This window comes from Cynocephalus volans, chromosome 3 (assembly GCF_027409185.1).
Source record: "Cynocephalus volans isolate mCynVol1 chromosome 3, mCynVol1.pri, whole genome shotgun sequence".
NCBI lineage: Eukaryota > Metazoa > Chordata > Mammalia > Dermoptera > Cynocephalidae > Cynocephalus > Cynocephalus volans.
Window position 1 is genome coordinate 133,265,599 of NC_084462.1, and position 24,742 is coordinate 133,290,340.

Below are 24,742 nucleotides of genomic sequence, written 5' to 3' on the forward strand. Positions count from 1 at the left end.
TTGAACAATATTGTTTCCCTACCCCGAGCATCAATAAAATTAGATTGTAGCCTCTTCTTCCCTCTAGTCTTCCCTTTCCTTCAACACTAGTTTTTATTAATTATGTTTTTTACTCTTCTGTTCCATTTTGGGGAAAAGGGGGAACCTCAGTTATGCATATTTTAGCTCTCCTTTACTTGTTTATCATTTTCTTGCTAATTCTTTTTAACACTTTATTGTTGTGGTTTTTTCTTATTTCTATCTTCTGTGTCCTTTACTGTATTTTCTGTGATGTCTGTCTCTATTTTGTTCTTTGTAAATAACTTCATTTCTGAAATTTTTGTTGTTTTTTGGGGTTTTTTTGTTTTTTGTTTTTTCCCTTCTATTTCTCTCCTAACTTCTACCAATTCTGTTTTACCTCCTCATATTTTTCGGCTATCAACTCTGTTGTCTGAGTTCTTGTATTTTTGGTTTAAGGGTTCCCTTCATTGCTAATTGCTTTATTAAATTTTATTTTTTTTAAATACTATCCATTATTTACTATTTAGTTTTCAAATTTCCTTGTTTGTCTCATAATTTTTTTAAAAACAAATTGTTCAATAGAGGATCCGGGTAAGGTCTATACATTACAATTGATTGATATGTGTCTTAGGTTGCTTTTATTGTAGAGATTTCCTTCTGAATCTTATTGTTTTCTTGTTATGGTCTTTTAATTTATTTGATGAAGAAATGAGGTCATTTGGTTATGGAACTTCCAACAGTCTGCATTGTGTTGATTGTATCTCTGTGGTATCATTTAACATATTCATCTATACCTTCTATTTTCTGTAAATTGCTACTTAGATCTAGAAGCTTGATTGGATTTATGTTCTTTTGTTGGTTGGTTGTTTTGGAGGAGGATGAAATTACTTTATAGTTAAGTATCTCCTTTAGTAGGCATATAAAATGTCTGGTTGTTTCTCTTTGTTAGCAAGCGTTGATAATTGTTACCTAGATTCATGTATGTGTGAGAGAATGCAAAGTAGCGAAATTCTAATTCTATTGTTTGTTCTTCATTTATTAGTGGAATACTTCTACAAAGAGAAACTTTCCTTAATTATTTAACAACCCTAAGGTTCAATTTGTATAGGAAAATCAGAATAAATGCTTGATTCTTTCCCCTTTTTATCAGTGTTCAACAAATGAGTTATTTCTCTTGCATCCTGCAAAGTGATCAATAAGTTTTTAAATTGTAATTATAAAATAATTGATTTAAAAACATTTGGGTTTTTTTTTTTTTTTTTTTTTTTTTTTTGGCAGCTGGCCAGTACAGGGATTAAGCCCTGGACCTTGGTGTTATCAGCCCTGCACTCTAACCAACTGAGCTAACCGGCCAGCCCTAAAAATATTTGATGTGTTTTAATCCATGGAGTTATCTCTCTTGTTGAAGCTCAAATTATTCCATCTTTCACAGGTGAGAGTTTCTTCAGGTTAGCTCCTGAATCCTTTTGACACAACACCTAGCAGTCTCATAATTTGTATGCTTTTTAGTGTGACAAGATGTTCCAGGCTCATCTTGGATACTTCCTACCCTAGACAAGTAATTAGCCATTTCTTCAGGAAATGCTGATTCTATTTGGTGGCAAGTGGTATTTAGAGACTTCAGTCTCAGTGCTAGGAATGCCATTGCTATTGGGTGGGTTATTATTTTTAAACTTTTTCAGCAGCCAAAAAAGGAAATAAAAATTTTTAAAGATAAAACACATCCTGCATTCATATAGATCCTTCCATTTCACATTAAGAACCACTGAGTTGTTAACCCAACCTCATTGATCTTACATACATATATGTATCTTTCTCCTGTGTTGAAAATTCTGGTTCTCAGTTTCACCGACATAATTATTCATTTGCTTTATCCCATAATTCACCCAACAATACTAATAATACCATCAAAGTCTGGTTAATAAAAAGTTTTAATATTATTTTACAGTTCTTTTTATTTTTAGGGTCTATACCATTAGAGATGTATAGTCAAATCTTGTGTTTTGTGGTCACTTGAAAAAGTTCTTCTCTGTGTGGTGATACTGCTTACTTGATACATAGATTCATTTGTTTGTTTTGCTTTCTATTTTTACAGTTTGTTTTTAAACTTTTTAATTTTGTTTTTTTCCAACTGATTTGAAATACCACTTTACCATGCACTTAATTTCCATGTACAAAGAGTCTTCAAAAAGTTCCTAGAAAGATTCATAGTATCTTTTAATTCTATTTTTCCACAAACTTGTTGAAATATTCTTGTATATCTGAGGTCTTGTTTTTAAACATAGCCTTACGTTTTTAAACATAGATGCTTATGAGCCATGGATGTTGATTTTTATTCAATACTTTTTCCTTTCTTTTGAGGTGATCAGAGGGTTTTTTTCTAATTTAAATACTGATGTGAAATATTTTCTAATATATTTGGGCTTCTGATATAAATCTTATTGGGTTATAGAAAGTATTTCAACATACTGTTAAATTCTACTTACGGATATATACAGAACTATTTTGGGGGAATAATTGATAACTTTGCAACTTGTTTCTTGGTTAGACCTTAATTTTTTGTCATTTTGGTTTGGAAGAAGCATTATAAGGGCTGGAGGTAAACAGGACTGAATTCTATCTCTGAGCTTTGCATAGGCATGCATGAAGGGAATACTCTGTGAACGTTTATGGCAATAACACCTGTTTCTGTAAGCCACTAGGGTTTTCGCTTTTGTTTTTCAAGGACTTAATCTACCCTATAAAGTAGTTTTGGTCCTTTAAAGTTTTACAAGAAACGGAACAGTGGTTGCTTTAGGCAGAGGAATTGACTGACTGAGAATAGATTTACTTTTTACTATATCTTTTTTATAGTTGTGGTAAAATATATAACACATAAGATTTTCCATTTTAACCATATTTAAGTATACAATTCAGTGGCATTAATTACATTCACAGTCTTGTGCAACCATCACCATTATCTAGTTCCAAAACTTTTTCATTACTCCATACAGAAACTCTGTACCCATTAAGTACTATCTCCTCAACCTTTCTCTTCAACCTTTGACCTCAAATCTCCTTTTTGTCTGTATGAATTTGCCTATTATAGATATTTCAGGTAAGTAGGATCATAAAATATTTGGTTTTTTATGTCTGGCTTATTTCACTTACCATAATGATTTCAATGTTTATCATGTTGTAGCATGTATCATTCCTTTTTATGGCTGAATAGTATTTCATTGTATGTATATATTGCATTTTGTTTTTCTATTTATCTGTTGATAGACACTTGGGTTATGTCCACCTTTTGGCTATTGTGAATAATATTGCTATGAACATTGACATGCAAGTGTTGTTTGAAACCCTGTTTTCAATTCTTTCAGGTATATAAAGAGTAGAATTACTGGGTCTTATGGTAATTCTAACTTTTTGAGGAACCACCAAACTGTTTGCCACAGTGACTATACCATTTTACATTCCTACTGGCAACATACAGTGGTTCCAATTTCTCCACATCCTCACCTATACTTGTTATTTTCTGGTTTTGTTTTTCTTTTAAGATAGCCATCCTAGTGGATGTGAAGTGTTACCTCATTGTGATTTTATTTGCATTTCCCTAATGACTAAAATGATGTTGACTCTCTTTTCTTGTGCTTATTGACCATTTGTATATCTTCTTTGGAGAAATATCTATTCAAGTCCTTTGCCCATTTTTAAAATTGAGTTGTTTGTGAAAGAAAGTGAGCCGAGATGCCGGGTACCATTCAAGCTTTATTAAAGAAAGAAATCTGCTGGGCTGTGCTCAGAGTGGCACAGGGCCCATGGCTGCCCTGAAAATGATGGACAGCCTCAACAATGCGTTTGCGAGAGTTTATATTAGCTTTTTGGTGCAAAATGTACGGGGGGAGGGACCATTAGGTTGATGTAACTGGGTGGAGAACTGCACCGAAGCAGAAGCTGGAAACTTGTTTCTAAGTCAGGAGGCTTCTTGTAAAGGGAGGGAGGAGGTGGGTGGCGCCATTTTGTACTTGGGCTTGTCTAAAGGGGCATTGGTTATGTTGCAGATTTATTATTCCTGCCTTTTAAGTATAGGAAAAGGGGGAAAAGGGCAGAGGTCTCATTCTTCTGAAGCTATTTCCTGCTGGAGACGGGCGAAGATATGGAAAAAATAAAAGATTTAGGTGGCGGGGTACTGGTTTCGTGTGGGGAGGCTGTATTCGTCTGGGGAATAGTCGCTGATTCTGAGGGGCTGATATCCTCCTTGCAGGGACAACTTGGCAACCTTTTGGTTGGTGAAAGCCTGCATACATTTCTGCAAGAAATTAGAGAAACACCAAAAGAGACAGGGGCCAAAAAGTAGGATGAGGCACAGTTAGGGGTCCTAGTAGGGGCATAGGCCAGGGTATCCAAGGGTTCAGTGTAATGGTTTAACTTATTTTGGATCACCCCAGACTCATTTACATAATAACAGCATTTCTCCCCCAAGAAGAGGAAGGTGCCTCTCTTCTCAGCTGTAAGGAAGTAAAGGGCCCGATGGTTCTCTAAAGTAACAGTCCACTGTCGCAAGTGAGGTGACCTGTCACTGGAGGGAGGAGGTGCTGTCTATGCTTAGCTCTTCTGACAGTTTTTGATAGAATCGAGAGGCAGTAGCAGGACCCCCTATGCCAGTTCCAGTTGCAGGAAGGATCCCTGCCCCAATTAAAAGGTACAAGTAGTGCCCTACGGGAGCAGGGGGCACTTCCTGAGAGGGAGGGGCCGAAGTTAGTCCCAGTCCCCTCTGTCTGGATGGTGATGTCAGGGGAGAGCCAAACCAATATGCAAGAAATCAAGTTGGGGGCAGGCAACAGGATAACATGGTTTTACAAAGGAAATATATTCCAGTTTTAGGGCATGGATGAGGAGCGGGTAAGTGAGTGGTGGCATTTGGTTTTAGTAGGGCAGAGTGGGGCAGGCCATGCATAACACTGACAGTACCCACTGAAGTGAGATTAGAGGAAAGTGAAGAGACGTTTGTGGAAACATTACGGGCTACATTGACAGGGAGGGGGGTGGCCACAAAAAGTTTCTTGCGAAGTGGGAGACAGATGAGTCACCCGGGGACTGGTCTGATTTGCTGAGGACTGCATCATCCCTGCAGACCTGGAACCTCCATGTTCCAAGTAAGGGGGAGCACTGAGATAGGAAGAAAAACACAGGAAGGATGCGAAGGGTTAGGGAGCCAAAAGAATTTAAAGGGCACATTGTCACAATGACATTGCTAAGAAGCATCCTACTGATAGGAGGTAAAGAAGTGCCAGGAGAAACCTTCCTATAATGTTACACTGCTCTGGGGCAGCTGCTGCCAATCCTGTAGCAAGTACTAGAACAGACAGTATAATAGTAGCTCTGTGCGAGGGATGTGGAGCAGGTCCTGTAAGAGTGAGAGGATAATCGCCGGGGGAAAGATCATCCTTCTTCTGGAATTGGAGGAAGAATGGAGGTCCTGGAGATTTTCAGTTTTGTGGGTCATAAAACGGAACAAGTGTGAGGAGAGATGTTGGGTTGGGGGTTGAGTAGAGGGACCCCTCTGGCTTGGTGTCAACAGATTTTTGGGTAAAGTCTCAGGTGCTAGTTTTACCACGGATAAGTGATACCAAGGGGGCCTTTCTTAGTACTTTTACTGCCATGGAGGTGGCAAGAAGTACTGTATAAGGCCCTTCCCAATGTGGCGAGAGGGGCTTTGGGATTCAGGTTTTAATATACACTTGCTGTCCTGGGCTCAGTTTAAAGTCTAAGAGGGTGGTGGGGAAAGGACAAGGTGATAGAAGGTTGGCCTGTTCCCTAAGAAGGTCCTTAATGAGCAAAAGAGTAGGGAGATACTGGCCTAAACGTGATGAGCTAGAAGCGAGAGGTATGAGAGTGAAGGGCCTACCATACATAAGTTCGAGGGGTGCTGAGGCCTGTGGACTTGCGGGGGGCAGCCTGTAGGCAGGTGAGTGACTGGTAGGTAGGCCAAAATGAGGGATGAATTCTGAGGTGGGAGCATGCGTTACTGCTGTAGCATCCTCTGAAGTGCAGGGAAAAGCCACAATCCAACCTGAAAAGTTACCTACTAATGTTAGAAGATAGCGTGTCCTTTTGTGGGGAGAGTAATATAAGGGCCGAGGAAAACACAGTAGGGGTTTATAGCCTATATGAACTGGATTATGGAAATCTAAAAGGATTTGCTCAGCTTGTGTAGTAGGGAGGACATAGCAACCAGAGAGAGTATACCAGTTGTCCTTTCTCTGTGCTCCCAACCATTGGAGGTGTTGTATTTCTTGGAGTGCCTACTGGGATAAGGGCTTAGAGGCCATGAGAAGGACCTGAGCAGGAGAGGAAGAGTGGGGGCCTGGTGATTGAGCAGCCTGTTTTGCGGTTAGATCCACCAGTTTGTTTCCCTGGGCTATGGGGTCATTGCAGGTTTGGTGTCCTCTGCAGTGTATAACCCCAACCTCCTTTGGGAGCTGTGCAGCCTCAATAGCTTGTGTTAGATTTACTATGGCATAACCCACCAGGGAGGCGGGCATGGAGGTGGTGCTCTCATCTATGAACCGCGTAATGGGATGCGGGGAGATGTGCAATTGTGTTCTAGTGTCATGAGTGTTTTGGGATGAGAGTGGCTGGATTTTAAGGGAGGGCAAGGTTTAAAGGAGAACTGGGAGTTTTCAATGAAAGTAAGGTGAATAAGTTGTAGGTGGGAAGGGGAGAGAATTGACTTGGCCTTATGGCTGAGAAGGTCTTGACTGTTTGTTGTTTAAAAGTTAGTTTAGAGCTTTCTTATGCTAAAAGGGCAGCTGCCGCCAAGGTCCATAAGCTGGAGCCCATTCTCAAGATGTGGCATCTAGTTTTAGAGAGGTATGCAACCAGGGAGAAAATATCTCCTGCCTTTTGTCCCAAAACCCCGACTGCCAATCTTTGGGTTTTGGTGATGTCAGAATAAAAGGATGAGATAGGTTTGAGAGAGTTACAGCTGGGACTGTGAGGAGATCGGCTTTTAATTGCTGGAAGGGAGAATGAATGAGCTTTGTGGGATCTAAAGGAACAGCAGGATCCCCTTTGGCTGCCCCATGAAGTGGCTTTGCTAGCACGCCAAAGTTAGGAATTCATTCAAGACTACTATAAACAACTATACGTCAACAAATTTGAAAATCTGGAGGAAATGGATAAATTTCTGGACACACACAAGCTCCCAAAACTGAACCATGAAGACGCAGAAAATTTGAACAGACCAATAACAATAAAGAAGATTGAAGCTGTTATCAGAAGGCTCCCAACAAAGAAAAGCCCAGGACCAGATGGATTCACAGCAGAATTTTACCAAACATTCAAAGAGGAATTGACACCAATTTATTACAAACTATTCCAAAAGATTGAAACAGACGCAAATCTCCCAAACTCATTCTATGAAGCAAACATCATCCTGATACCAAAACCAGGTAGAGATATAACCAAAAAAGAAAACTACAGGCCGATATCCTTGATGAATATAGATGCAAAAATCCTCACTAAAATACTAGCAAACAGAATACAGCAACACATACGTAAAATTATTCACCAAGATCAAGTGGGATTCATCCCAGGGATGCAAGGTTGGTTCAACATATGCAAATCAATAAATGTGATGCACCATATTAATAAAGTCAAACACAAGGACCATATGATCATCTCTATAGATGCTGAAAAAGCATTTGATAAAATTCAGCACTCATTCATGACAAAGACCCTCTATAAGTTAGGTATAGAGGGAAAGTATCTCAACATAATTAAAGCCATATATGCCAAACCCACTGCCAATATCATCCTGAATGGGGAAAAGCTGAAAGCTTTTCCTTTAAGAACAGGAACTAGACAAGGATGCCCACTCTCACCACTCCTATTCAACATAGTGTTGGAAGTACTAGCCAGAGCAATCAGAGAAGAGAAGGAAATAAAAGGCATCCAGATTGGAAAAGATGAAGTCAAACTGTCCCTGTTTGCAGATGACATGATCCTATATATCGAACAGCCTAAAACCTCTACAAAAAAACTGTTGGAATTGATAAATGATTTCAGCACAGTGGCAGGATACAAAATCAACACACAAAAATCAGTAGCATTTCTTTTCTCCAATAGTGAACATGCAGAACAAGAAATCAAGAAAGCCTGCCCATTTACAATAGCCACCCAAAAAATAAAATACTTAGGAATTGAGTTAACCAAGGAGGTAAAAATCTCTATAATGAGAACTACAAACCACTGCTGAGAGAAATTAGAGAGGATACAAGAAGATGGAAAGATATCCCATGCTCTTGGATTGGAAGAATCAACATAGTGAAAATGTCCATACTACCCAAAGTAATATACAAATTCAATGCAATCCCCATCAAAATTCCAAAGACATTTTTCTCAGAAATGGAAAGAACTATCCAGACATTTATATGGAATAATAAAAGACCACGCGTAGCCAAAGCATTGCTGAGCAAAAAAAATAAAGCTGGAGGCATAACACTACCCAACTTTAAGGTATACTACAAAGCTATAATAACCAAAACAGTATGGTACTGGCATAAAAACAGACACACCAATCAATGGAATAGAATAGAGAATCCAGAAATCAACCCACACACTTACTTCCATCTGATCTTTGACAAAGGCACCAAGCCTATTCACTGGGGAAGGGACTGCCTCTTCAGCAAATGGTGCTGGGATAACTGGATATCCACATGCAGGAGAATGAAACTAGACCCATACCTCTCACCATATACTAAAATCAACTCAAAATGGATTAAGGATTTAAATATACACCCTGAAACAATAAAACTTCTTAAAGAAAACATAGGAGAAACACTTCAGGAAATAGGACTGGACACAGACTTCATGAATACTACCCCAAAAGCACGGGCAACCAAAGGAAAAATAAACAAATGGGATTCTATCAAACTAAAAAGCTTCTGCACAGCAAAAGAAACAATTAACAGAGTTAAAGACAACCAACAGAGTGGGAGAAAATATTTGCAAAATATACATCTGACAAAGGATTAATATCCAGAATATATAAGGAACTCAAACAACTTTACAAGAAGAAAACAAGCAACCCAATTAAAAAATGGGCAAAAAGTGCTCGCTTCGGCAGCACATATACTAAAAAATGGGCAAAAGAGCTAAGTAGGCATTTCTCTAAGGAAGATATACAAATGGCCAACGGACATATAAAAAATGCTCAACATCACTCAGCATCTGGGAAATGCAAATCAAAACCACACTGAGATACCATCTAACCCCAGTTAGGATGGCTAAAATCCAAAAGACTCTGAACGATAAATGCTGGTGAGGTTGCAGAGAAAAAGGAACTCTCATACATTGTTGGTGGGACTGCAAAATGGTGCAGCCTCTATGGAAAATGGTATGGAGGTTCCTCAAACAATTGCAGATAGATCTACCATATGACCCCGCTATCTCACTGCTGGGAATATACCCAGAGGAATGGAAATCATCAAGTCGAAGGTATACCTGTTCCCCAGTATTCATCACAGCACTCTTTACAATAGCCAAGAGTTGGAACCAGCCCAAATGTCCATCATCAGATGAGTGGATACGGAAAATGTGGTACATCTACACAATGGAATACTACTCAGCTATAAAAACGAATGAAATACTGCCATTTGCAACAACATGGATGGACCTTGAGAGAATTATATTAAGTGAAACGAGTCAGGCACAGAAAGAGAAATACCACATGTTCTCACTTATTGGTGGGAGCTAAAAATTAATATATAAATTCACACACACAAAAAAAAAACGGGGGGAGAAGAAGATATAATAACCACAATTACTTGAAGTTGATATGACAAGCAAACAGAAAGGACATTGTTGAGGGTGAAGGAGGAGAGGGAGGAGGGAGGGAGGTTTTGGTAAGGGGCAACAATAATCAACCACAAGGTATATCGACAAAATAAAATTTAAAAAAAAAAAAAAAAAGTTAGGAATTCATAGGTGAAGATGCCCTGCAAGCCCCAAGAAAGAAAGGATTTCACCCTTTGCAGTAGGAGTAAGGAATTCAGAAATTAGACTCGAACTGAAGGAGAAGAAATTTGGGCCTTGTTGTGGGACACTTGCTATCCCCTGGAGGCCAGGAAATTAAGGAAAGCAACCGTGTGGGCCTGTGAATCCTCATAGGAGGGGCTACAATGGAGGAGGTCATCCACATGTTGTATTAAAGTGCTAGAGGTTGGGGGGAAGTTCAGATAAGTCATGAGCTAAGGCCTGGCCGGAAAAGTGGGAGCTATCCCGAAACCGCTGAGGTAGTACTGCCCAAGTAAGTTGTTGGGAATGGCGCGTGTCAGGATTAATCCTGTACTAAATGGTTTGAGCCATTAGGCTTTATAACTGGAAGGATGGGTGTATCAAAAGGTGAGTGGGTAGGCCGTAAGAGATGAGAAGAAAGGAGTTTGTGTACCACGGGTTTTTAGCCTATTAGGTATTTGTTAGAGATGGGGTACTGTTGGACATTAGGGAACAAAGAGGGGTTCTGCAACTTAACAGGGGTAGGGGAATGGCGCATAGCAATGAAGGGAGATGAAGTGTCCCATACTAGGGATTAACCTTGTCCGAGGGGGAGGGGAAGGTGGAAGCCTCAGGGGCCAGGTCTGGTGTAGCCTGTAACAGGAGTATTGTAGCTGGAATTAAAGTGTTTCGGGTAAGAGTAGCTTTGAATTTGAAAAGAATGTCTCATCCCAGTAAAGGGGCTGGGCATTGAGGCATTATTAAGAATTTGTGTGTGAATTGGGTGTGATGTAGGGTGCAGGAAAGCGATTGAGTGATCCGTGGGTGGTATTCTGATCCCGTGACCCCTACTATTGTGATAGAGGACTGGGTTGTTGGTCCTGCATACTCAGGAAGGGTAGAGTAAATGGCCCCGGTATCAATGACAAAAGAGATCAGCTTACCTGCTACGAAGCGAGTTACCGTGGGCTCACGCAGGGTGATCTCCGCATGGTGATCTCCGTGGGGACCTCGGGCCCTGGGCATCATCAGTCCTCCTCCTGGGCAAAGCCGTGAAGCTCTGGTAGGGATGGCCGTGAAGCCAAAGGCTGTAGGTTGGGGACTGGGCCACTCCCTCTGGTGAGTCAGTCCCCCAGTGACCTGGTCATTTGCAGTGAGAACAGGTTACAATAGGCCCATGCCAGAGTGGCCCAGCTGACTGCATTTGAAGCAGTTCCCAGGTGGCTTGTCCCTTGAGGTAGCCAGCTTTGGAGTATGTGAGACTTGGATGGCATTAGCCAGGAGCTGGTATTTGGCCTGATTTCTTTTATAGTTTTTTTGAATATCAGGGGCTGATTGGGTAATTAAATGAGAGTGTAAGAGGACCATGCCTGCAGGGGAATTTGGGTCTATACGCGTGTATTCATGTAAAGCCTCAGAGAGGGGGGTTAGGAACTTGCTGGGATTTTCAGTGGGTCTCTGTGTGATCTCTCTAAGCTTGTCATAATTGACTGACTTGTGAGTAGCCTTTTGGAGGCCATCAAGTAGGTGTGTGATCATATTATCCTGGAGATCCCAATCCCTGTGGCCAGCCTGGTAGTTCCAATTTGGGTCCGTGCAAGGAACAGCAATGGCTCCCACAGGCTGCCTATTATTTTGAACATGTACCTGAGCCGCCATCCAGACCTGCTCCCTCTACATGGACTTGGACAATTCCTTCCATCCCAGCCACTTCACGGAAGGGTTATAAAAAGCCGGAGCTGAGGCGGGGTTGTTACCTGACAAAGTAGGAGAAGGGGAGGAGCTGGGCTGAGGATGAGCATCTCGAGGCCAGGTAGAGGGGAGAGAGTGAAACGGGAAGGGCTGATGGGTCAGAAGATTGATCCGAATCTGGAAGGAGAGGTTGAGCATGAGCTACGAGAATTTGAGACAGGACAGTTTTGACAGAGAGAACATGTTCAGAGATAGGAAAAGGCCTGAACAAGGAATCTCTATAGCTTTTGCCATTCCAGTGAGTATCTAAATTGGATGCCATCTTGTGGCCACTGGGATCCATTGTAAGGAGGCGTTTGAGTTTTAATATCTCCCTGGAGGCTGAGAAATTGGCCAGGAGACGGCCCAGAGGCGTAGAGCGGCCCAGAGGTGTAGAGCGCGGAGTACAGTAGAAAACGGGATGGGACATTTAGGTTCAACGTCTCCCTGGAGGTCAAGAAATTGTCCAGGAGACAGCCCCCAGGCTTACAGTATGGAGGTTTGGATCATGAGGATCCCATTTAGAGGATGAGAAAGGGCAGTCAGTCCTGGTAGAAAAAGCGTGCCAACAAAGAGCGTCCTCTCTGTTGCCCACTTTCTTTTCGAGAGAAAAAAAGCCAACCGACCGGCTAATGAAGCGTCCTTCAATAGCTGGGGGGCACAAGAAGAGTTCCCTCGGCCAGGCGCCTGGGCTTCATAGAGACCTGAGTCACAGAGAGAGTAGTCGGGGGAACCATACAGGTAGGCAGGACAGACCCACTGACTCACCCTGAATTGAGGCCGGTGTTGGATGCATTGGTCTGAAACGGCAAAAGGAGAGAGAGTCCCTAGTGTACCCGGTTCCGGTAGGTCTGAGAAGGGCGGCCCAGGGCCAGTCAGTCCCAGAGAGAGGGGATTGTTCACAATGTCGGCCAAAACCCTTCCCAGGTTTCGGCACCATAATGAAAGAAAGTGAGCCGAGATGCCAGGTACCATTCAAGCTTTATTAAAGAAAGAAATCTGCTGGGCTGTGCTCAGAGTGGCACAGGGCCCATGGCTGCCCTGAAAATGATGGACAGCCTCAACAATGCGTTTGCGAGAGTTTATATTAGCTTTTGGGCGTGAAATGTATTGGGGGGAGGGACCATTAGGTTGATGTAACTGGGTGGAGAACTGCACAGATGCTGAAGCCGGAAACTTGTTTCTAAGTCAGGAGGCTTCTTGTAAAGGGAAGAGGGGAGGGGAGGGGAGGAGGTGGGTGGCGCCATTTTGTACTTGGGCTTGTCTAAAGTGGCACTGGTTATGTTGCAGATCTATTAGTTTGTATTTTGTTGTTGAGTTACAGGAGTTCTTTATATATTCTGGATATTAATCTCTTATCAGATATATGTAGTTTCGTTTTGTTTTGTTTTTTCTTGTAGTGTCTTTGTCTGGCTTTGGTATCAGGGTAATGCTGGCCTCAGAATGAGTTAGGAAGTGTTCACTCCTCTTTAATATTTTAGAAGAGTTTGAAAAAAGTTGGTGTTAATTCTTTAAATGTTTGGTAGAATTCACCGGTAAAGCCTCTGGTCCTGAGCTTTTCTTTGTTGGGAGGTTTTTTATTCCTGATTTAATCTCCTTATTTGTTATAGGTTTATTCAGGTTTCCTATTACTTCTTGAGCCATTTTTTGAAGTGTGTCTCTCCAGGAATTTTTCTATTTCGTTTAGGTTATCCAACTTGTTGACATATAGTTCTTTGTAGTATTCTTTCATAATCTTTTTTATTTCTGTAATGTTGGTAATAATATTTTCTTTTGCTTCTGATTTCAGTGATTTGAGTCTTCTTATTTTTCGTCAGTGTAGCTAAGCATTTGTCAATTTTGCTGATCTTTTCAAAGAACCAACTTCTGTTTTTATTGTCTTTCTCAATTGTTTTTCTGTTCAGTATTTCATTTACCTCTTCTCCAATGTTAATTTCCTTCCTTCTGCTGTCTGTGGGTTTAGTTAGCTCTTCTCTTTCTGGTTCCTTAATGTATACTGTTATGTTATTGATTTGAAAAAATTTTTTAATGTAGGTATTTACAAGCTATACATTTTTCTTTAAGCCCTGCCTTTGCTGCATCCCATAAGTATTGTTAATTTGTTTCTTTCGTTCATCTCAATATAATTTCTAATTTCCCTGTAGTTTCTTTTATCATGGGAGATCCAAATCTGAAAGGGCACTCACGTAGTGTTTTCCTATTCCAAAGAACTCACCCAGGCCAAAGGTAGAGAGGTTGGTTTATTAGACTTATGGGAGGTGCTGATGGCAGCTGGTCAGCTAGAAATCCGCCCTGCCATGGGGTACATACAACAGTTACACAGTGAGCACGTCAAAGGAGAGGTGTAAATCATTTGCATGCTTATGCGTAGACCCTCACCTGACTCAGAGCTCACAGGAGATCTGGCTGAGTAGATAAGTTAACCCCTCCTGGTGCTGGAGTAGTTAACAGCAGTGTGCTAACTCCATTTACATACTAATTAATTTACTCAGGGCTCCTGCTTCCTATAGTTCTTTGTTTATCTTAAAGGAGACTTGCCTTTCCTTGGGTGACTACCTTGGCCAGGGGTAGTGCCCCAGGGGAGAGGGGAAACTCTGGTATGAGTGGGGAGGGGGGATATAAGTCTTTGTCCAGTATTTGCCTTACATTTCTTCTTTGACAAATTGGACTGACAGGTTTCTTTTTTTCTTTCAACACATTATAGGTTTTATTACATTGCTTTTTGGCTTCCATTTTTCTGATGAGAAATTCATTGTCATTTGTGTTTTTGTTCCTCCGTATATAAGGTCTTTTTTTTTTCTTTAAATGTTCTTTATTTTTGCTCTTTAATTATTTAATTAAATGCATATTCTTCAGTGTATTTTCCTTTGTATTTATCCTGCTTGCAGTATGCTGAGCTTCTTTGCTTGGTGGTTGCTATCCTCCATCAGTTTTAGGAAGGTCTTAGTAATTATCAAATATTTATTTTACACACTTGTCTCTCCTCCTTCTGGGACCCCTTTTTCATACTTGTTAGACCATTTGATATTGATCCACAGAACTTGGGCTCCCTGTTTCCTTTTTTCCTATTCTTTTCTATTTGTTTTAATTCGTGTACTTTTTATTGACCTATTGATCTGTCTTCAAGTTCACTCATGTTTTCCATTGCTGTGTCCAGTTTGCTATTAAGCCTATCTAATGCATTATTTTGTTCTGATATCTTATTTTCCATTTTCAGCATTTTCACTTAGTTCTTTTTCATGGTTCCATGTCTCTGCTGAAATTACCCATTTCTTCCTGCATGTTGTCCACCTTTTTTCACTAGATCTATTAGCATTTTTATCAGAGTTATTTTAAAGGCCCTCTTTATCTGGGCCATCTCTGAGTCTGTTTAATTGACTCTTTTCTCTTTTCTGTCTTGATCATAAGCCACTTTTATTTTTATTTTTTAAGTTTATTTTATTTTATTTTTCTGTTAATCATGAGCCACTTTTATTTTTATTTTATTTTTTGCCTTTTCATGTACTTTGTAATTTTTTTTAAAGATAACCAGTAAGGGGATCTTGACCCTTGGCTTGGTGTTGTCAGCAACACGCTCAGCCAGTGAGTAAATCAGCCATTCCTATATAGGATCCGAACTGGTGGCCTTGGTGTTGTCATCACCGCATTCTCCCAAGTGAGCCACTGGCCGGCCCCTAGTAATTTTTGATTAAATACCAGACATTCTTTATAAAAGAACAGTAAAGATTAGATTAAATTATATTTATATCCAGAAAGAGACATGCTGTTTCTTCTTTTTTCAGGCTGCTAGATTGGGAGTTGAGTCTGTCTAATCTGTAGTTGATCTGTGTTTGGACTTTGTTGTAGCTTTAGTTTGATTCAGTTTTACCATTGGCTTCAGATGTTTTGAGGCAGGATTTTCATTTTGTAGGGCCCCATCTGAGTACTGGAGATTTACTAGAGATTTTCATCTTTGCTTCACAGCTGAGTTCCTACCTTTCAGAACTGTAGGCGATGTCACCACATTTTGTAGCCCAGTTTTAGGTCTTTGGGCCACGAGGGAATTCTGTTTGTTCTCCAATCCCACTTCATTCTTTCTTCACTTTGAGAGATGTCTTTCAACCTTCTGTCTCCTTCCCTGGCCTTTGGAGGGCAGCTGCCCTATATGGTAGGGCTTAGCATGCCTCTGAGGTGTTACTTACAGATCTTCCAGTTCTGATCTGAAGTGTTACTTTCAGATCTTCTGTTCTGATTCCAAACTTTAGTAGTTGAAAGTTCACGTAGCCTCAGGGGAGTTTGCTTAGCTCTCCTCTGCTTCCAGCTGTTGGTAAATGACCCTGAGTCTTCCCTGGAGTCTATGTGAAAAGTTATGAAGTTGGTTCAAACTCCTTCTGTGGCTGAGCTTCTTAAGATTTTAATTTGCCATGCCAACCTACATGTAGCTATTAAAAATTCGGGTGGTTTCTCTTTATAAACCCCGTATCTCCTCCTACTGTTAACACCAGTGAAGAAAGCAGCCGTGGATCTCTTCTTTCCTTCTGAGAACTCACAACTTTCCAGAATTGGTTAATTTAAGTCTCTTTGTTCCTTTAGCTCTTTGATTTTTTTTTTTTAACTGTGATTTTGTAGTTTGGCTTATTTAGGTTTTTAGGGCTAGAGAAATGACCTCTTTCAACTTTCTATGAACAAACTGGAAGCAGAACTCTAAAGTGTGTCCTTTTGTATTTGTTTTTCAGATTAATATATTTTGGTGGTTATGGGTGTAGGAGACACAATGAACTCCAAGACTGTTTTGATGTTCATGATGCGTCTTGGGTAAGAGAATAATCACTATTTACATTTTCCTCTAATTCCATATAGCCTTAAAGTCTAAGAAATAAAGAGCTCAATCTTTCTCATTTTAGGAACTACTAATTTGCTATAACTGACACTATGAAAAAAAATATGCTTTCTCTGTTCTAGATTTGGATCCAGCTGGAGGAGGGTCTCTCATCTAGTGATATTAGCCTTCATGGCTACTGGCAGAGTAATTTCTTTTCTTACGTCATTAATCATTTATTACCTGCTTCTGTTAGGCAAGTAGAGGCTTTACCACAATTTGGAAAAATTTTGTTCGTATTTAACCACAATGGCTATTGTTGACATACACCTCTTTTTAGATATACCCATCAGATTAATTCATAGCTCAAACTGGCCTCTATGTAAGAGTGAGTGAGTTAGTAGTGATATTACTTTTCCTGCTTATTCTTACTGGTTAGAGAATAAATTATTATTAATGAAAAATTGTGAATTATGAAAATGAAATATTTTAAAATATAATTTTTAAAACCATTGATCCCACCACCAAGATGCATAGTTTATTCAGCTTTACCTTCTATTAGCATGTATTATCATTGTATGTTATTAATGTAAATGTATGTATATGTTTCCTGTATATTGCTTCATATATAGGTATTTAAAAAATTCTCCCTGTTTCTATGTGATCTTTGACTTTTTAAAATGAAATATCTTTAAAGCTTTGCTATTTACAGATAGTTTTCAAGAATACAACTTTTCATTATTTACATCTAATTATTTTCATTCATCAGTGAAATAACTCATTTTTTTCTCACCTTGTATAGTTAGTTAAGCTAATGAACCTGTCCTGAAGTTTCTGGAGTACAAGTGGATATTTTTCATTTAGATTCTAAACTTCAGAAATCATTTAGTTTGTTTGACTTGCTTCATAAGTCCTGACAAAAATAAATGATGTATTTCTAATATAGAATGGAAAACTGGCAGAGATAAGCTAGAGATAATAGATTTCAGCAATCTGGAAGATGCCGAATACAGTATAACTGCTAAATTTTTGCCTTGCCAACAAAGAATTTTATCTTTTAAAAGATGAAGAGAGCAGATTTCAGTTTGACTTGTAAATACTTATCTGGCAGGAGAGATACCATGATCACGAAGTTTGACCTAAAAGAACAAATTTCTTGGTGCAAAGTGATTAGAACTTCTTGGAAAAAGGAACCATGGCCCTCTAAATTTTATTATAGCAAAGATTAGGAGTTCTGAGCATGTGCTTTAGGAAAACAGATTTTTTTTTTTTAATTTTATTTTGTCAATATACATTGTGGCTGATTATTGCTCCCCATCACCAAAACCTCCCTCCCTTCTCCCTCCCCCCCTCCCCCAGGAAAACAGATTTTTAAATGTAAATATCATTCTGTCCTCTGCAATTTTAAGAGATAATCCTTAGAGAAAATTGAAATATTGTCAACGAGTAAAATTATGATTCACTGTGAGCAATTCTATGAGAAGAAAAGTTGCCAGGTGATACTGCTTCTGGTCTGGCGATGACAGTTTGTGAGGCACTGGTGTATACATTAGCTTTATGTCTATGTTAAGACAACTCTATTTTTGTAAAGGTGTCTTTTATTTTACCAGTAAATACGTGACCAAACTGTGACAATAATGTAAAAATTATAAAAGCTTTTAGATATTTAAAAAATTTCTGTTTTAGGAAGAGCAGATATTCTGGGGATGGCATAATGATGTCCACATATTTGACACAAAGGCACAGACTTGGTTTCAACCAGAAATTAAAGTAAGTGTTATAAGAAGTTATTTTTATGTTCATTGAAAAATCTTCTCTAAAAATCTGTCTTCTTATTTGGATTTTAGTAATTGGGTTTGTAATCACATACAAAGTAGTTCTTTGGAGTACTGTCACCAATACCATTTTTTAAAAATCACATATTTTTCTCTAGGTCAGCTAGGGTTTCCTAGAAAAAAAATTTTAAAGAGGTGCCATCATTAATCTTTACCCACAAAGTGTCATGCTCTGATTTAATGAAATCTCTTTTAAAAAGTCCTTTTATAGCAAAGTTCATGATTTTTTTTTTTTTTTTTTTTTTTGGTGTCTGGCCGAGTTCATGATTTTTAAAAGCCCATGTTTCCTAAACCCTTGAGTTCAGAGCTACATGTAGTTATAGCATGACAAAAATACATTATCAATACTCTTTCATTTGCCAGTGGCCAAACACAAATTCAAATTAGTTTAAACAATAATGAATTCTCACATAGCTGGAAAGCATATTGGAGTGGCTCACACAGTGGAAGGAAGAACTGCAGAGACCAGGGCCTCAGGAACTGGAGCAAGTTACTCAACAGCATCACAATACTTTCCATTTCTCTTTGTCTGTTTTTCCCAGTTTCTCTTTATGTGCTTGCTTCATTCTGTGTACTGTAGACTGGCTGGCTCATTTATGAGGGAATATGGCCCTGGCTATACAAGCAGTTCTTCTTATGGTGTTCTCTCCATGTCTGTCTGTCAGTCTTAGAAAAGGACTCTGGCTCTACTTGAGCATGTGCCTACTCTCTATATCAATCTCTGTTGCCAAGGGCATGATTGGCCAGTCTTGAGTTACACGTCCATCCAAGAGCAGCAGGGTATTGTGATTTATAACTCACCAGAACTGAACAGAATGGAATGCGAAGCAGTCCAAACTAGCATTGTCTGCAATTGTGGATACATGCCTAAAATTTTTGGTTTTTTTATTGAATCATAATTGATTATACATATTTTTGGGGTTCAGCATTAATGTTTGTCGATCAAATCAATATTATTAGCATATGTATTATTATAAATCTTACTTATTCTTTATGCCCCTTATCCAGTCTCTCCCCATCCTCTTCTCCCTCCCCGCTCCCACCTCTGATAACCCTAGACTACTTCTCTCCTTCTGAAAGAGTAACTGCCTGGTGGCAGCAACTGTGTGCCTGGTTGCAGGAGGAAGGTTGGTCCCTGGCTTCATGCCTCAGGACCCCAGGCTGGCCCTGTGGCAGCAGCAGTGTGCCTGATTTTGGGAAGAGGGGTCAGTCTCCAGCTCCATCTGTTTTTTTTATATTCTAAGTTCTTGTTGTGGAGCAGTTGAGTGGGAGGGGGAGAGGGGAACGGGGAAGCAAATAAGGTGGGAGGAGGAGGAAGGGGGGGTCATGGTTGAGACCCACGGCACCCCCTCATTCCTGCAGGGAAGACCAGGTGACTTTCAGTGGTAGGTTGGTTGTGGCTGGGCTGAATGCAGATGTCAGGGGGGTGTGGCTGAAACCCTTGACCACCCACTGCCCTCGTTCTAGAGACTAGGGGGCTTCCAGTGGTGGTTCAGTGGTCATTGCTGGGCTGGTTGCAGATGTTGGGGGGTGTGGCCCAAGCCCTTTGTCCCCCCACTGCCCTGGCTAGGGAGCCTGGGGCACTTCCTGTGGTGGCTCAGTGGTTGTCACGAGGCTGGGTGTGGGTGTCAGGGTGCGTGGCTGAGGCTTAAGGCCCCTCACCATCTGGTTCAGGAGGCCATGGCTCTTCCTCCAGTGGCTCAGTAGTCATCACTGGGCTGGTTGTGGGTGTCAAGGGGCATGGCTGAGATCTCCAGCGCTTTCCCCTCCATGGCTTGGGGGCCCAGGGGGCTTCTAGTCCTTCTAGGTTTTATAGGTATTCTTTGGTGACATGAGACCTTTACTAGTAAATATCAAACTTTGTCTCTGGTCTGTGGTTGTTTTGTTTTTTTCTTTTAGTTCTGTGTTGGATTATTCGCTGTTCCCACTACTTAAACTCTGCACTGGAACTAATTTGTTGTCCTTTGCTTACTTCTGAAATGGGGGAATTTCTTGTGGGGACCAGCACTTGAGCTCTGTAGTTGAGCTAAATTGTTGCTTTGCTGATGATTCCCTGGGGAAGGCTTTTTGTGCAGCTCAGGTTTTAATGGTTGACTTGTAGGTACTTCTGGGTCTCATGAGATTCAGTACACCTGGGTTGTGTAGAAACTCTGGTCTGGGCCTGAGTCTTTACAGCAAACTGCTCCCCTTGCAGTTCTATATTCCTGACCAGTCTACACAGAGTGGTCCTGTGCTGACTGAGGGGCAGATCAGCCATCCATGCTGTGCCCTGATGTTCCCCCAGTGGGAACATTGTCTTCCCCACCCCACCTCACTCCAAACACTTCCTATGGGATGGGCCATGTGCTGGTCCCTTGTGATGACTCACTGTCCTCTGAGTGGCCCCTTTTTTCAGTTGTTGTGGCTCCTTGCTCCTATGTGGGTCCATGGAAACTCTGTTAATGGTGCTGCTGACCTGAGGGCCACCAAGGCCCGCCTCTCCCCTGCTGCCTCCAAGCAACTTCATAGGAAGGGCACGGCTGTAGCTTTTGCCAGCACTTGCTCCATGTGCTCACCAGCTCCAGACTTGAAGTGGCCCAGGCTCAAAACAGTGGAAGTGACCTTTCTTTCTCTCATTGTGGATTCTCCTGCCTTCATGCACTTCATAGGTCTCTTCTCCTCTTCCCCTGAGCTCTAGCGACCTTAGCTTGGCTATCGTTGCATTTTAATAGTTGTAAATTGGTTGATTTGTGGGAGAGAGTGACACTGGTGACAGTCTATTCTGCCATCTTGACCAGAAGCCTCTTATGACTAAAATTTCTTACAGTCCAACTTCTGTTGATAGAAATGATGGGTAGTTCTATGCAAAATAGTAAATGTTATAAAGTTTGACCCTTTTGTGCATCCTCTTTTTCCAGGCAGTGAATTTCAAGTTTGCAGTGCTCTCTTCTTCACCCCATTTCTAATTTTAGAACTAAACAATAGTCTGTGATTTATACTTGTTGATTGAATTTTCCTTCAATCAGCATTTGAATTTTAAGAGTTGTGTCTTTTATTAATGAAATAAAAGGATTTTACTTCTGTTAAGATAATTTCATGGCAGCAAGCCCTTGGAGAAAAATATTATTGAGACTGAGTCTACTGAAACTAATCCTACATCTCTTTCAGGACTTTTAACCCTGTACTTTTTTAGAGAATAAGCAGAAGTGGTCTGGAGCTACTGAAGGCTTATTTTTAGAATTTGCTCCTGCAAATGAAGGAGCTGAGGTAGTTTATAATCAGTTCTTTGGACTTTAAGACTTTCCCTAACTCCTTGCCTTAATCCATATCCTTTCCCTCCTTTTGCTCCAGTAATCTTACAAGCACATGAGGATATTGTACTTGGTACTTAACAATATTTTCACTATTTCCCGGCTGATGTCTTCAAATAAATTCTTATGTTGCTTATATTATGTCTTAAAGTTTTTCTGGCATGATTGCAGCTGGAATCTGTTATCTTTATTTTTTACAGATATTCTTAAATTACTTCATTATTCCCAAACATCTGTAATAAAAGGGAAGGCATCATGGTAGAATATCACAGTTATTGGTGTTGGAGTTGAGAAAACCAGTTTTGCATTCTAATTGTGTCATAAAAGTGCTGTGTACTTTAGATAAGCCATTCAGGATTTCATCTGTAACATGGGAGGGCTGACAGTGTTTTCCTACATGGGATTTTTGCCCCTGTAAGAGCAATTTTGTAGAAATAGCGACTTTTGAGTCATTTTCAGTATTTCAAACAACCTAATAAGCATTGTATGTTACTTATGCAGTTAGGCACACAGACTAAGCAAATGCCATATCTTTGTTTTTGTTTGAATTATATGAACTCAGTTTCTCAGAAGCTTTGTTTGGCTGTTAATTATATTTGATAAATTAGAAAGGAAAAATTAGTTATTTAATAAATGTATTTGTAGTAGAAGAATTCTTCTAAAACTCCAGATCAAGGATGATTTTGTTTACAAATAATTAAAATTTTGTTTTGCTGGTAGGGTTGGGAACCAAAACTCTTAAAATGGTTCTCTCTCATTTATTTAAGTGTTATGTAGGGAATATCTAAATTATTCTTACCAAGTTGATCTCTGCACAGTTATTGGAAAGTTTAGGAATTTATGATATGGGGTGGAGAGCTTAAATATTTTATGCCCACATTCAGTAGCCAATGAACTGAAAATGTTGGATTCTTTCAGAACTTAGAATGAAATACATGTGCAAAGGCACCCACCATGAACACATGGAAATTGTGCAGAAGAATGTTCCTTCAAATCTTATTCATTCATCTACCCATTATAGTCTGTCTTTTCCCAACAATTAAAAAGTTCTGTAAAGAAGAGATATGCTATACAGTATTTATTCAGACTAAAGTATCTCTACACTGAAGTTTTATCAGTTAATGTAGAGAGCTTTAGTGAGAGATAAAGCACTGTTTGGCTTAAACAAAGAGTGAAAATCTTATTGTGAATTTGAAGAATCAAGAGTTTGGAGGCCATATTTACTTTTATAGAGTCTCTAAGATTATCATATTATGCACTGTTCACTCCTAATATTAACTCTGTGTGTGTGTGTGTGACAGAGAAAGAGACAGAGACAGAATTTTTTTAATTTGATTTTTTTATATCCTTATATTTCAAGCTAAAATTTACATGAAATCTTATTTTGCCAAATAGTGTCAGGCATTTAAGAAAAACACTTTAAAAAGTAAAGATCAGGGAGAATAAATTTTGTTCTTGAAGAGTAGCATTTGTCTATAATTATTTCTATTTAGAATGAACATTTGCATTAGGATTTTTAATTGAATTACATAGGTAATGGTATGTCTCATACTCAGCATAGGAATGTGACTTTATTACAGATGTTTCAAGTTTTTGCAATCTGTTCTGATCTCTGCTTGCAGGGTGGAGTTCCACCACAGCCACGAGCCGCGCATACATGTGCAGTTCTTGGAAATAAGGGTTATATCTTTGGTGGACGTGTTTTGGTTAGTATTTTTTTTATTTTTAACAGCTGCCCGGTACAGGAATTCAAACCCTTGACCTTGGTGTTATAAGGCTGTGCTCTAAACAACTGAGCTAACTGGCCAGCCTTGGTTAGTATTTTTAATGAAAATGGTACTTTTATGTGTTATGCTTCTTATAAAAATCTTCTGACTTTGTGGAACAATTGAACATTCACATACTCTACAGATGAAAATGGCATTCAATAATAACTTCTACTTATCTTCTATTTCCAAAACAGACCATACATGATCAATCACAAATAACTATAAATCATATTTTAATGAGGAGAATCCTTCACTTCAGTGCAGTTATAAGAAAGTTTAATTTCTTATAATCAAAGTGCTATTAGTTTAAACCCATTTTCCCTTTCCCTTTTTACACATTAATTTGGGAGCTCTATGTTAATTTTATCAATGCTTAGCATTGTTTCCCAATTTCAACTTCTGATGTTAAGTAAAATAGAGATCGTCTGTTTCTAATCTGAACTTATTTTAAAACCAAAATTTAGTCAGTAAAAGGTGTAAAAGACTGATCAATTTAACACACTTTTATTTCAGCAAACTAGGATGAATGATTTGCACTATCTCAACTTAGATACCTGGACTTGGTCTGGAAGGTAAGTGTGAAATCTCAGTACGTTTTAATCTGTAGGCATGTATGTATATGTGGGGGGGGGCCCATAATCCAAATTTGGGTCCCTCAAACCGAGTTATTTTTTTTTCCTTTCAGATTATATGTCTAAGCAAGGGATATGAAGATTTAAATAGAGTTTATTCTTTAACCAAACTATATAAAACATGAAAATATCAACACCTGAAAATTGATTTTGTAAAAATACAAGTTTTATACTAGGTATTCTTTGAGGACTAATCAGTAGAAGAAAGGAAGGAGTAATTGAATGGGGCCATCTCAGGTGAACAGATAATTGAGTTCGTAAAAGTTAGATTTTCTTTATGGCTCATATATTTAACAGTAGAATAAATATATTTAGCTATCAGTTCAGCCATTCACATAATGAGATGGAATCAGAGCTATATATTATTCCAAAGTATTAATATCATTAAAAATAAAACCATGAAAGTGTTGGAGGAAAATATAACAGATTATCTTTAAAATCCTGACAGGGAGAAAGCTTTTATAGAGATGATATAAACCCAAAATTCATAAATGAAAAAACTGATAGATAGAATCATTTAAGAATTAAAAATTTCTTTATAGAAAAATACAGCACAAAAAATTAAAAGGTAGATTAGAAAAATGCAAACAAAAACAAACTGAAAGGAGAGTTTGCAATATTTTTACCAGAGAAAGGTCAGGGCTAAGGTCCACAAGAACTTAAAAAATCAGTAAGAGAGAGACAAATAATCCAATATAAAAGTAGG

General features: G+C 39.3%; 1 protein-coding gene across 3 annotated transcripts in view; it reads left to right on the forward strand.

Moving 5' to 3' along the window:
• The window catches only part of KLHDC1 (kelch domain containing 1), a 63,405-nt gene that overhangs the window by 13,183 nt on the left and 25,480 nt on the right, over positions 1-24,742 (forward strand). For 2 of the 3 annotated variants that reach the window (XM_063090707.1, XM_063090710.1), the window contains exons 5-8: positions 16,428-16,506; positions 18,197-18,280; positions 23,258-23,341; positions 23,918-23,976. In XM_063090707.1, the coding sequence (XP_062946777.1) occupies positions 16,428-16,506; positions 18,197-18,280; positions 23,258-23,341; positions 23,918-23,976 (306 nt within the window). The remainder of the gene's footprint in view (positions 1-16,427; positions 16,507-18,196; positions 18,281-23,257; positions 23,342-23,917; positions 23,977-24,742) is intronic. The other variant, XM_063090708.1, reaches the window with a different exon arrangement.